Source organism: Danio rerio, chromosome 23 (genome assembly GCF_052040795.2).
Source record: "Danio rerio strain M-AB ecotype USA chromosome 23, GRCz13ab, whole genome shotgun sequence".
Classification (NCBI taxonomy): domain Eukaryota; kingdom Metazoa; phylum Chordata; class Actinopteri; order Cypriniformes; family Danionidae; genus Danio; species Danio rerio.
The window spans coordinates 46,827,501-46,842,500 of record NC_141043.1 but is presented as its reverse complement, the minus strand read 5'-3'; the positions used below and the strand labels follow the sequence as shown (position 1 = coordinate 46,842,500).

At 39.0% G+C, this 15,000-nt stretch overlaps 1 protein-coding gene across 1 annotated transcript in view; it reads left to right on the top strand.

Moving 5' to 3' along the window:
• The window catches only part of vstm2la (V-set and transmembrane domain containing 2 like a), a 95,196-nt gene that overhangs the window by 74,272 nt on the left and 5,924 nt on the right, over window positions 1-15,000 (top strand). The window contains exon 2 of the mRNA XM_087307824.1: window positions 1,555-1,724. Coding sequence (XP_087163950.1) covers window positions 1,555-1,724 — 170 coding nt within the window. The remainder of the gene's footprint in view (window positions 1-1,554; window positions 1,725-15,000) is intronic.

The window sequence follows — 15,000 nt, the reverse complement described above, 5'->3', positions numbered from 1 at the left end:
ATGGTTCATACAGAAAGAAATTAGTTTATTATCAACGTTGAGGAGAAATGGCTAATTCCCTTTAAACCCAGGTGAGCAAACATGTACATGTTCTACCCCATTAAAGGCTTCTTACTCATTATGTAGTTATGAGAACGTAGTTTGGACGAAGTTGTCTGTGATTCTTCCTATAGTAAAGTCATGCAATCTGAAAGCCCCTGTCCCCGATCCATCTTGCAGTGTAAACAAAGCAGCGACGAAACACTAGCCCAGATAGTCATGCAGTGTGAAAACATCTGTGACACGACGACTTTGAAAATCCTGCAGTCTGAACTCGGCATAATGCAAACAATCAATTGCTTGTCGCTGGAATCTTGTGATGTTGTTAGGACACGGTGTTACAATGTAACCTGCTCAGCAAAGTTATGTTTATAATACTTAGATTATTTGCTAATAATCCAATCTGCATCTCATTTCGGAGGCTGCTACTATAGTCTTCAAGACTGAAATTAAACATGCTGTTTTTTCTGTTAAGGTAACCCAGGGTGCTGAAATGTAATTGGTTAAACTGGCAGTGGGCTGGTTATAGAGACATTATAACACACGGCATACAGCTGAAGTCAGAATTATTAGCCCCCCCGTTTATTTTTTCTCCCAATTTCTGTTTAACGGAGAAAAGATTTTTTTTTTTTTATACATTTCTAATCATAATAGTTTTAATATCTCATTTCTAATAACGGATTTATTTTATCTTTGCTATGATGACAGTAAATAATATTTGACTAGATATTTTTCAAGACACTTCTAAACATCTTAAAGTGACATGTAAAGGCTTAACTAGGTTAATTAGGTGAACTAGGCAGGTTAGGGTAATTAGGCAAGTTATTGTATAACGATGGTTTGTTCTGTAGACTATTGAATAAAAAATAAGCTTAAAGGGGCTAATGATATTTACCTTAAAAGGGGGTTTAAAAAATTTAAAACTGCTTTTATTCTAGCCGAAATAAAACAAATAAAACTTTCTCCAGAAGAAAAAGTATTATCAGACATACTGTGAAAATTTCCTGAATCTGTTAAACATCATTTGGGAAATATTTAAAAAAGAAAAAATAATTTAAAGGGGGGCTAATAATTCTGACTTCAACTGTACATTTTCACGAACACAATAGCTAAACAAGCATGCATGTTTCTTAAATATTTGCAAACATATTATGGCATGTTATGCTTTAGCATAGTCAAAAACGTATAAACACCAATTTTTATTTAACAATCAATTTTTTTTATTGCAAATAAGCCCACAATAAAATCTAGTAAGTAAAAACAAAAAGAATAATTAAAAATAAAATAATTATTAATATTTAAGAACTATAATACAATATGTAAAAATGGATTGATGGCATTATTGTTGATCTAATCTACAACCACTACAAACATTTGATGTTCAGAATCACTGTTGTTTAATTTAATGAAGTGTTTAAGCAAGACATGTTAGATAATGAAGTGGAATGGTTGTAGGGGTGTTAAGGAAGCACTTCTTTAGTACTATTTGTGTTTGTGTGTGTGTTTGTCCAACAGCGGTCTTCACAGAAGTCCCTCATGACATGACGGCACAGAGCGGGCAGGACGTGGAGATGGCCTGTTCATTCAGAGGAGCCGGTTCTCCGTCCTACTCGCTGGAGATCCAATGGTGGTACATCAGGAACCACAGAGAGTGGACCGACCAGCAGACGTGGAACACCAACCAGGTACAGGCATCTCTCTTTGGGTCAGAACACACCAAGCCAACAGTCTGGTTAAGGGGCATTTCACACAGAACCCATTTTCTATCTCCAGTGCGCCACTTTTCTGTTGTTTTTCAGCACTTGATGTATGTGATTGAGTATTACAGTTACATCATTTGAAGAGCCTATATGTGTGAGCACTATGTTTTTTACACAACCTGTTAAGTTGAAAGAGCACAGCTCATCACTGTCAGGTCCAAAAGCAATCAGAAGAGCTCAGAGCAGTGGCGTAGCGGATGGGCCCGAAGGACACACACCGCGGTGGGGCCCCGCGTGATTAGGGGGCCCCAAGTCGTCGCGATTTTCAATAATTGAAAATCCGGCAACCGCAATAATCAAACTTTTGGGTACAACTGTGGTCGGAACCAATTTTCACAGGTCTGTGTTCTCTCCTCTCAAGCGGTGGACTACTTCATTCTGATTGCTTGCCGCCGAACCGCTCATTATCATAAAGGTGACTTGATTTCAACTCTCCTCGACGCCCACACAAGAGAAGATGCGCCGCGCTGTTCCTCGCCGCCGGTTCTCATTAAAAATAAATGACTTCTGGCTACTTTGACGCTCTCGCCGCTATCGGTTTGTGATCGCTCCTCAGTTTGTGAAGGGTTCCCTGCGTTGTCGCTCCACCCCACCTCCCTTTCCCGCTCCTCAATTTGTGATCACTTCCCCGCGTTGACCCCCCACCCCCCCAGCTTGGGGCCTCCGCATTTTGCGCTACACCACTGGCTCAGAGACAGAAGGTTGGTTAGATAAACAGGAGCTAGACTATTTAAAGCCATAAAGGTAAGACGCAATATTTTATAATCGATACAGAACCTAACAGGCAGCCATGGTAAGAAGGATAATATTGGGGTGATTTGGTCATATTTTCTTGAACTGGTAAGAACTTTGGCAGCTGCATTATACACTTACTGAAGTTTATTAATAGCGTGTGCATTCCAACCCATTAACAGAGCATTACAGTAATCCAGTCTAGAGGTCATAAAAGCATAAACTAACTTTTCTGCTAGAGATAGTGAGCATGTTTCTTAGCTCAGCAATATTTCTGAGATGAAATAAGGTGGTTTTTGTGACATGGAAGATATCGTTTTCAAAAGCTATAAACTTTTTTTATTATCTCTACTTTTCTATAGTTTTTCAGTGCTTGATGTGTTTGATTACTATAGTTGCATAATCAAGATGACTATTTCAAGCTTTATAATCAATACGGAAGTTAAACGGCAGTCAGTATAAAGAGAATAATATTGGGGTGATCTGTAATCAATATAATTATATCTAATAATATACATCTAGGAATAGAGTAGGAGTGAAAGGGGGGATTCTTGCAAAACGAAGATGGCTGTTATATGGAACTTAGGGTATTTTCTGCATTTGAGATAGTGAGCATGTTTCTTAGCTCAGTAATATTTCTGAGATGAAAGAAGGCGGTTTTTGTGACATGGGAAATTTTTTAAAGTCCATTCCGAAATGTATTTGGTAAAAGTATTTCCATTATAGTTTATGCACATTTTTTCTCATTAGATAAATAGTTTATCCTACTTAGTTGTGCACATACACTCACCAGCCACTTTATTGGGTACTCGTTAAGGCAAGTCTGCTGCAGTTCAAACCGAGCATCAAAATGGGGACGAAAGGTGATTTAAGTGACTTTGAACGTCGCATGGTTGTTGCTGCCAGATGGGCTGGTATGGAACAAAATCAATGCCAAAAGTCTTAAACGTTTAACCGTGGCAGAACCCCAAAAATTAGAAAAAAGAAGAGAAAGACTGGCAGAGTGATAAAAAGGTTAAATAGAAATATTAATTTAGAATCACGGATGACTTATTTAAGCGCAATAGCCCAAATACATGTCATACAATAAGAATATTAACAATCATAATAATAATTTAAATGATGAAAATGTATAACCTATCCCAATCCTGACATAGCTGCGTTTAAACAGCGCAAACATTACTCCTTATAGTAGTTATGCCATATTAGACGGTTCTGTATGAATAACTGAAGACGCTCCTTTAATGCATTCGCATGTTATGTTAAATTATTTTGAATTACACGCCCCATCCATAACCAACCTTAAATCATACCTGAACTCTGTTTAACAGTAAACTGTTTTGTGTGACATTCTCATAAAATCTCTCATTCGTAATTGTTCTTAGCGCTGACAATGTTTATCTATTTTGTACTATTATTATAATATTTCCTCTCCTGTTTCTCTTACGTTTATATTCTTTAGCTGTCAATATAAAACTTCACGTCTATGGAAGAAAGAGTCAATAAAGATAGAGAATGTGTAACATCATATTCATCAAAAGACGGTTTATGTGCAAGTAACCGCACCGGTCCGAGCAGGGAGCGAGCCGGCATGGGAGTCAAATGCTCAGAGGATGCTAAAGATTGCAGAACAACGTCTGTCCCTGGATCCGAGGAGTGAGATTTACGCGATCACCAGCTGGCTTCCGTTACATAAGGGCAAATATAGATGACTAAAACCTCATTTAATCATTTTACTCATACTTTTTATTATTTATAATGTCCAAGGCATTGATATTAAATATAAAATTCTACTTTTGTGCCTTTATTAGCAGCTGGCGATCTTCTGTAGGGATAATTTACAGTTTGACCCAAAGAATGACCAGTGTGGTAGATGAAGAAGAGCCGGAGTCAGAGATTTAAATAAATAAATCAAGTTTACTGAAGATAGTTTGCAGTTTCATTCGCAGAAGCCAGCTTCAACACTCGCAATGAGTTCCTGGGCCGCTCTGCTTACAGTTTCAACAATCGAACAATTGTACTCTTTACACAAGTCCAGAAAGGGTGGGATCCAGGTAAAAAGTTCTCATTGGTTACAACAGAAATAGACAATTCTAAATACATGCGTCAAAGAAACATAGTATCTACTTCCAGATATGGATGGCCTTAATGCGTGCGTCAAAGAAAGCATTGTATCTGTCTCCAGATATGGATGGCGACCTGATGCCTAGAGGTGAGGTCGCCTTAAGTTATTAGGAGCTGATCTCCGACGTGTAAAAAGCTAAACCAGGAAAACAATAGACACAAACGACCATCTGTGTTAAAGACTCAAGGATGTTTCTTGTACGTTCAGCTGTGTTATCAGGCTGTTTCAAGACTGTTTCCATCAACAGTCTGCTGCAATATCTTTACTCCACACAGTCTGTCTCCACACAAATAGGAGTTACATTACTATTAATTATACTCAAAAACAGATCAATCAAACAGCTATAAAATTATAGGCAATATATCAGGACAATAAAACAGCTGTCTTCTTCTCCTCTGTATTGGACCTCCAGTCATAAGAAAAGATGGAGAGAGAGAGAGAGAGAGAGAGAGAGGTCTCCATGACCTATGACCTGGTTTGTGTGTGTCCTGAAAACAAAGTTAAAATAGACAGGCAAAAAGAGAAACAAGGACACAGAACATTTTTGCAGTAAGCAGTTTTAACTTATTCGTTAGTTAAAATCAATTCACAGTTAAATACTGAGAAACAGGATGATGAAAAGGATAAACGTTGGTCCATGATGAGACGGATTGGAAAGCAGAAATCCGAATCCTTCACTTCAATCTGCAATCTATTGCTTCTCCTGCAGTTCCCGGATGTAATGTTGAATTTTATCAGTCGAATTTGATCCACTGAATTTATGGAAGCGAATATTTGAACTGAAAGAAAATGAACTGAAAATGACCCTTTGAATATGACACATCGTATTTTTAAAGGGTATTGAATATTTTGTAAGTGAAATCTGAAAATTGAATATGAATTATTGAAGTTTTAAGTATGAAAACGTGTTTGAAATATTTTTCGTTGAAATATTCACAGCTTAAATAAACAGATATGTTAAATTTTAGGACCTAAAAATATAAGCCCTGGAATTCAAGTCATTAAAATGCAAGAACTTGTTAATACGGTGTATTATTTTTTTCAGTTTGTGATATTCAACAAGCTTTTTTAATTCAAGACTTTTGGCATTGATTTTGTTCCATAGGCTGGTCTGTCAATGTCAAAATCATGTCAATATGGAAACATATCTCTGAGAAATATTTCCAGTACCTTGTTGAATCTACACCACGAAGGATTAACGCAGTTCTAAAGGCAAAAGGGGGGCCAACCTGGTATTAGTAAGGTGTACCTAATAAAGTGGCCGTTGAGTGTACGTTTGTTTGCGCACTTTTAAAATGTATGCACATCTTGGAGTTTCCATTAAGCTTTTTTTATGTGATATTTCAAAATGCGCATAAAAATAGGTGTCTGAAAACACAGCTAGTGCCGCAGAATGCCACTGTTGACCTTTGACGTGTGTGTGTGGTCTGATCTGTCAGCTGTGAGGGTGTGTTTTCAGTGGCAGCGTGTGGAGGATTAAATCTGATCCAGAAAGCCAAGAGTTACTAAGATCATAATCCCAGCATTCTGTCAGCGGTGTCCCCCGGAGCTCAGACGTAACCTGCGCACACAATTACAGCACACACAGCTGATAACTATTACTAACAATACACACGACAATGGGATCCACAGCGAACTGACACACACGATCGCAATTACACGACCATGTCCTCTGAATGACTGACCACTCGAGACACTCACACAGCAGAGAGAGAGAGAGAGAGAGAGAGAGAGAGAGAGAGAGAGAGAGCATCCAGCCTGACACACATACACACAAATACAAACACACAAGAACAACACAGACATTGACCTGGACAGACTAGTGTGCATACATTATATATTATTATAGTCATTTTATTTTAAGAAATGATAAATATTATGCTTAAAAATAAAATATCCAATTAAAGTTTGCTTATTTTGACACTTTATTTTTAAAGTGTGGCTAACAAAAACCTAAATTTTATAGATTTTTTTATGGTGAGGCAAGTAAAAATCTTTCATTGGGTCCAACCAGGTCAACAGTAAAAAAAACTCTTAGTGTTTATCCCCCTGTATAAGTCTGAAATTTCATTCATAACGGTCTTAAATTTGTCTTGATGAAACCTGCAGTTAATGGTTTAAGCCTTGTACCTTCAAATAAAGTGTGACCCAAAAATGCATTGCAATGCAAATTTGTTAGTTTTAATAAAACCGCTGGGACATAAAAGTGGCCAAAGAAACCCAAATGTGAAGAGAGGAGAGGATACAGTGATATTAATGGAACCAGGAGTCTGCAGCAGGTAACAGTCCACACTACATTAATCACTATGGTGGAAATAGCTGCAAGTCCTGAGAGAGAGAGAGAGAGAGAGAGAGAGAGAGAGAGAGGGAGAGAGAGAGAGGGAGAGAGAGGGAGTGAGAGAGAGAGAGAGAGAGAGAGAGAGAGAGAGGGAGTGTGAGAGAGAGAGAGAGAGGGAGGGAGAGAGAGGGAGTGTGAGAGAGAGAGAGAGAGAGAGGGAGGGAGAGAGAGGGAGTGAGAGAGAGAGGGAGGGAGAGAGAGAGGGAGGGAGAGAGAGAGGGAGAGAGAGAATCTTTGAAATTATATTGATAAAATATTAAATATACTAATAAACATATTCATATTTATTATTACAGTTTTAGGTCACACTTTACAATGAGGTTCATTAGTTAATGTAAATTAATGCATTTACTAACGTGAACAAACCATGAACAATACATTTACTACTGTATTTGTTCATGTTAGTTAACGTTAGTTAATGAAAATACAGTAGTTCATTGTTAGTTCATGTTAACTCATGGTGCATTAACTAATGTTAACAAGCACGGACTTGGATGTTAATAATGCATTAGTAAATGTTCAATTATGATTAATAAATGCTGTACATGTGTTGTTCATGATTAGTTCATGTTAGTAATGTATTAACTAATGAACCTTATTGTAAAGTGTTACCCAGTTTTATAATGAAAAAATGTTGCTTGTTAAATTCACAGTATTCTCGTTTATTATTATTGTTATTTTTTGTATTTGTATTTTTGTTTACCACTAGTACAACCATTTACTGTGTTTACCACTGTATGTTGTTGTTGTTTTTTAAATATATACAGTTCTCAACATATATGAGTTCACTCCTCACAAATCTCTAATTGAAATGATCTTATTCAGATTAAGTTGGAAGTTTACGTCCTTGTATAGACAGTTGAAGTCAGAAAAATTCACCCTCCTGTGATTTTTTATTTATTTAAATTTTTTTTGGTCAAATATTTCCAAAATAATGTTGAACAGATTCAGGAATTTTTCACAGTATTTTCTATAATATTTTTTCTTCTGGAGAAAGTCTTATTTGTTTTATTTCGGCTAGAATAAAAGCAGTTTTTAATTTTTTTAAAAGCATTTTAAGGTCAATCTTATCAGCCCCTTTAAGCTAAATTTGTTTTGGATTGTCTACAGAACAAACCACTGTTATACAATGACTTGCCTAATTACCCTAACTTTACCTTAATTAACCTAGTGAAGCCTTTAAATGCAGTTGTGTAAAGTAACAAATTACAAATACTCAAAAGACTGTAATCGAGTCACAAAAACCGCCTTCTTTCATCTCAGAAATATTGCTGAGCTAAGAAACATGCTCACTATCTCAAATGCAGAAAAGCTAGTTCATGTTTTTATGACCTCTAGATTGGATTACTGTAATGCTCTGCTCACTGGTTGTAATTCATACGCTATTAATAAGTGAAGTTTATTTATAAACTAATTCCAAAAGGATCACATGCTTATGATTGCTTACTGCTGGTCCCGCATAATTCAATTTTAAAAATGTGTTTTTTTACTTTCCCTCGAGTTCATTTTTCCTGAAGTATCGGTACTCTTACTCAGCTACTTTCCTTTAAACTGCATCACTACTTAATGAGTTGCAGCAAACTGTTTGGAAGCATTAAAAGTGTCCAAGAAGATGTCCAAAATCCTTACATGCATTGACCCAGAGACTGTTTAGATGCATGTCACTGATGAGAAGATGACGGATGTTTACTGTATGATCACTGAAATTACCTTAAACACCCAGCAGGCACAAGACGTCAACATGACATCAGATTAATGTTGTACCCCAACATTGCACTGTCATGAAGATGTTGTATTTTGTTTGGAAATGAAAATCAGAGGGCGAGGCAGTGGCGCAGTAGGTAGTGCTGTCGCCTCACAGCAAGAAGGTCGCTGGGTCGCTGGTTCTGTGTGGAGTTTGCATGTTTGCATGTTCTCCCTGCCTGGGTTTCCTCCGGGTGCCTCGGTTTCCCCCACAGTCCAAAGACATACGGTACAGGTAAATTGTCCGAAGTGTATGAGTGTGTATGTGAATGTGTGTGTGTGGATGTTTCCCAGAGATGAGTTGCGGCTGGAAGGGCATCCGCTGCGTAATAACTTGCTGGATAAGTTGGCGGTTCATTCCGCTGTGGCGATCCCGGATTAATAAAAGGACTAAGCCAACAAGAAAATGAATGAATGAAAATCAGATTGTTGTCATAATATTAACATCTTATGACATTGTGTGCCTGCTGAGAAATAACTTAACACACTACAGAATGTTACGTTTACACACATCCACAAATTAGATGTAAATCATCAGCATTTTACAGCGCAATACTCGCTACTCACTACTCTTGAGTACCTCTGAAAGGGCTACTTTTTACTCCTACTTTGAGTACTATTTACAACAGACACTTTTACTCTACTTTACTATAGGCAAGTAATGGTACTTTAATCTAAGTATGATTGTTCAGTACTCTTTCCACCACTGTTTAAAGACCACCTGGAATCTGCACGCGGAGATTTCCGCAGATTTTTAGCCCATCCTTATTTCTGTTTATTTACTTGAGTAAATGTTTGTTAATCTATATTTATTCAGTTATTTAATTATATTCAGTAATATTATTGACTAATGTGAAAATGTTCATCTTATTTATGTACAGTGCAATTTGTACAGTAATATTTTCTGTCTTTTACTAGATATATCATATGAGAGACTTGCTTTATTTACCAAATGAAGTGAATCTTATTGGATTTGCATTTTAAACATTAATTAAAAGTTAAAAAGATAAATTTTTTATTTCATATATCAAGGTTTTAGTTATGATACTCCCAAAATAATTCAGCAGAAATCCGCAGACTTTTACCAAAATTCTCTGCAGAAATAGCAAAAAACGTCCGCAGATTTCGTCTGGCCCTAATCATGACACCCCCCACTTTCGGTTAAAGTCTACCTCAGAATTTTTTCAAAAGATGCATCATAATGGGCGTGGAGCTTCGCGAGCAAAGGGCAGGAGTGGGCGTGGCCAGCAGGGGAGAAGGAGGGGAGCAAGCAATTGTTGTCAGTCGGCTCACAAAATGAGACACGAACCGTGAGGAGACGCATGAGTTTATAGTTTACAAAGTTAAAATGTAAAGAAATAAACAGTAATTTAATGCCCTGCTACATTTGTCATTTATAATTTCATATACAGATAACCACAATCTATATCATCATAAAGATAATCTTGTTCATATAAACACTATAAATGAGGACTTCTCCCTCAATCCCCGGGTCTGAATGCAGACTCAGTGCAGCAGGTCTCTTACCCTGTCTATTTTAACCATTAGCGCTGCTGGTAATCTGGAGGATTTAGGCAAACACAGCAGCATGGTGATGTGTCTGAATGTGAACGAACTACTGATAAAAGACGACGTCCATCATTCTCCAATTCTCGTACTGATCTCACGACAAAAATGCTTGCAGCACACACACAGCTTTGCTGTTTCAACCCTGACAGCATTGCAGGGAAAACATGCAACAAATAACCGTGGATCATGGAAACAAACACATAGGACCCTTCATGAACGGCTAAATACTGTGTGCCGTGGGTCCATGTCTCACATCTTGGCTCTAGCAGGTCAGCCTTGCCTTCCGAAAGCATGTGCAGTCATGAATAATTAAGAAGCCGGCTCTTCTCATAGGAAACCGACACATCCTCTTTGCACTTGCAGTTTTGAGCTACGGGACCGATTTTGATCCGCCCCAAAAATAATTTTAAGTGAAGTTTATGTATAAACAAATTTCGAGAGGATCACGTGCGTATGATTTCTAGCGGCTGGATCCGCGTTATCCAATTCACTACGCTCCAATCAGATGACTCCTAAACTACTATAAATACCCTGGGTTTCATTCCACTGCTATCTTCGTTTTGAAGAGTCCCCCCTTCCACCCCTACTCCTCCTTCTTAGACGGGTGACACGGTGGCCCAGTGCGTAGCACTGTTGCCTCACAGCAAGAATGTCTCTGGTTCATGGCTTTACCAAACCAGCAGACATTTCTGTGTGGAGTTTGCCCTTCTCCCCGTGCTCACGTGGGTTTCCCCCGGGTTCCCCGGTTTCCTCCCACCGCCTAAAAACATGCAATTAAGTTAATTGAATAATCCAAATTGGCACCATAGATATGCACCTAGTACGTAGTTATCTTCAAGAGCAATCACTTGCTGTTCATTGGCTACTACAGCAAGGGAGTTCACGAGGTCTACCTGAGCTCAAACTCCCCTCCCGCCTTGCAACGGGAGGGAGCCCTGGGCTCGAGGATCTCATGAGCTCAGGGCTCTCTCCCGAAACAGCATGACAAACAAGCTTTTATAATTAATCATCAGCTAAGTGTGAACTCTTGAAACTCGGACGCTGAAATTAGCTGACAAAAGCTCAAAATTATCCAGTTTTTCCCCACAACTAAAGCTGACAGCTGCTAACATTAGCCCCTTTCACACAGTGATACCGGTAATTATCTGGAAAATTTCCGGAACGACTTTACCGGTATATTCAAAAAAGCGCTGTTCACACAGGCGAGGACGTTACGGAAATTTTCCGGAAAAGAGCATTCACACATCCATTCCAAAATACCGGTAAATTCTGACATCATTCACCACAAGTGAGCTTTAAACGGCTGCGCTTGTGTTTGTAAACATTTGACTAAATTACAAACTCTGTTGATGATCAATATTGTGAACAACTTTCACAGGATCACTTTCGCATGTCGAGATGTTCATAATATGTGCGTGTGCAGGCGCTCACAGGCTGTTTCACAGGCACACGCAAAGCTTGAAGGTAAACAAACAACGGCTTATCATAAGCATCTCATCGATGTTTATTTACACAGTTGACATAAAGAAGAACATATAAACGTGATCTGAGTAACTTCTAGCAGCTGAATGTGTCTGGAAAAATATTCTAAGGGTTTTATTCTCACAAACCGCGTAAATGCGGTCTGACTGTTGTGATTGACTAAAGCAGACGTCTCACGTCAGCACGTTCTAGACGTGCACGTGCTTATTACGGTAATCTTCCTTCTGCATTCACACAGCGCAGCATTCCGGCAAATTACCGGTAATGTTACAACTTCTCTTTCCGGAAAATAGCCAGAACGAATTTACCGGTATTTTCAAAAAGGACCTGTTCACACATACAACCTTTCCGGAAAATTGCCGGTAATTTTCCGGAAAGGTCTGTATGTGTGAAAGGGGCTATTGTCTTAACTGATGCTCAACACACACACATCTGTTAACATCTCAAATAAAGTACTCGAGGGTTTCGTGAACCTTTAAACGTCACTTTAAGCTGAATACTAGCATCTTGGCAAAGATAAAAGAAATCAGTAATTAGAAATAAGTTATTAAAACAGTTATGTTTAGAAATGTGTTGAAGAAATCTTCTCAAACAGAAATATAAAATATACAGCGGGGATAATAATTCAGACTTCAACTGTATATGTGTCCCATATAATCCCTCTCTGATTTTATTGATTGTTTATGTAATGTGCAATGCTTTGGTAATACTTGAAAAGTCATGCTAATAGAGCTCTGCTGAATTAAAATTGAATTGAGAGAGAGAGAGATAGAGAAAGAGAGAGAGAGAGGTAGAGAGTCCTAAAGAAAGAGTGTAAGAGAGATTTGAGGGCTCCTGCTGTGAACTGGAGATGCTGTTTAATTGGATGGAGGGATGAAAAGAGGGTCATGGAGAAAGTCTTGCTCACCTTTGCGTCATGTTTTATTCATGAAGGACTCCTGAGGATCAGCGGAGGCCAGTTAAGAGCATGTGGAGGAGAAAAAAATAACATCTTATTCCAGCACAACCACAGGCCTCATTATGTGTTTGTTGCTCAGATATTCGTTTCCTTTACTCTCTGTAATTGAATTAAGCTCAAATACTGGACAGCATGCGGTGTCTCATCTCTAAAGGGCTTGTGCTTGGGTCAAAGTTTGGTCAGTCGCCACATTAAATTAATCCTATAGTAATTTATAGTAAATACTAAGGCTGAATTAAACATCGTTCATCACAATGTGTGTATCCGCTGATTTCTCTCTACTCTGTCCCAAGTGCAAGACAGAAATAGCTAACCTTACCCACTGTTTATGGATTTGTAACAAAATATAGAGGTTCTGGTTGGGGGTTTCCGAATAAGGGAGTAAAGTTTTGGGTGTTTCTGTGGTTCCAGATCCAGCATCTTATGTGTTAGGAATGTCCTCTCCTGTAAAGCCTGGTTTATACTTCTGCGTCAAGTGACCGGCGTAACCCTCGGCGCATGCAACGCGTGTAGCTGTGCATTTATACTTCTGCGCGCTGTCTCTGTTGGTCTGCATTAACACTTCTGAAACGCTAGTTGGCAGTGAGGTGTAAATGTTCCTCTGTGTCGAGTTTCTTCACTGCTGCTTTGCTTTTCCTGAACACTTCCGGGATGTACAAGTGGCTCAAACTCGCTCATTTTATGGCTGGAACCGGCGGACGTGCAACAACTTTAACTATGATGTAAACACAAAACAAAACTTTCCATTCGGAGCTCCTTCACAGGACTCCCCACTTGTAAACAATCGCTCCATTGGGCTCGCGCCATTCGCGCGGCTCTCGGTCCCGCCCATACTCGTCAGCGCTACCAAGCCGACCAATCACAGAGCTTGCGCTACGCGTCGTTGAGACGTGTAGTTACATTTTTTGAGAGGTGCACGTCAGTGACCGATGGCCACGGCGAAGGGCTATGCGTCAGCGCCGTAGCATACGCCGGCGTTTGACGCAGAAGTATAAATCAGCCTTAAGCCTTGATAAGTGCAAAATGAGGCTTTTCAATTTCCTTCTTTTTAATGCAAGAAAATGTAAACTTTTATAATGGATCTCTCTGTTAGGATGTGGCACTGAACTATTCTTGAACACGTATCGTTAGATTATCTGACCTGTATTGTACATGATAAAAGTGGAGTTTTTCGTAAAATCTGGTAGAGGTGTGAACCTACACTGGTCTCACGGTTCGGTTGGGTTACGATTATCATGCCATCGATTCGGTTTAATTCGATATTTCGGTGCATCACGGTGCATTGACGATGCTTTCCATACACAGTGTTATATTTTGAGGGGAGGCTCGAACAAGCTGTCTGTATGAACACACAGACACACAGCACCACAGTCTCTCATTCACACACATACACAAACATAGACAGCACCAAACAAACAAACACACACACATAAGCCCTCGCAATATGCGCTTAGCCGGGAGAGCTCGCGCAAAAAAACGAAAAAAAGAAGCACTTTTCTGACGATCCCTTACTGAGAGCTTTGCTCAGCGCGAGCTCTCCCGGCTAAACGCAGATTGTGAGGGCTTAAACAGAGCAGTGCTCGTAAAGTTGTCGAGCAAAAAAGAAAAGAAAAAGACAGCTGTGAAAACATGACCAGCTTTGTCTTTTTGTAGGAAACACACTTTAGATCTTTTTAGGGTAAGAGGTTTTTGAGTTATTGCCGTCTGTAACTGAATGTGTCAGGAATATCGAAAACAAAACCAACTGAACCCCGCTCATTTCTGGCACCCCCCTGGATGTACAGCACCCTTAGCATTTGCCTATACTGCCTATGCCACGGGCCGGCCCTGAGTTGGCTTCTGAGTGTTGTAAATACCCGCGCTCACCTCCCTCGCGCATGGGAGATAAATGACGTCAGTAAATAATAACCGGTTATGATTATTACTGAACCGATAGCGAATTATACGCGTCTGCAATGCGTTGCACCGAAGAAACAATTATTTTGACACCCCTAAAATCCCTGGCATATATTGATTTTGATATTGCTTCTATCCTGACAAAAGGATTTATTTAAGAAGATCATGGTTGGTTTTAATGATTGTTTCACACTTACTATTAATAATTTAATATTCTTTACATTTTCCAGACCCACTGAACTCCCATGTGTTATATATGGGCATCTGTAAAGCCAAATTTGTGTTTGTGAGCTGAACTGTACCTTCTTGTTTGTTTTTTGTTATTTGTTGTTGTCATTGGATCATCATTATTTTGCAA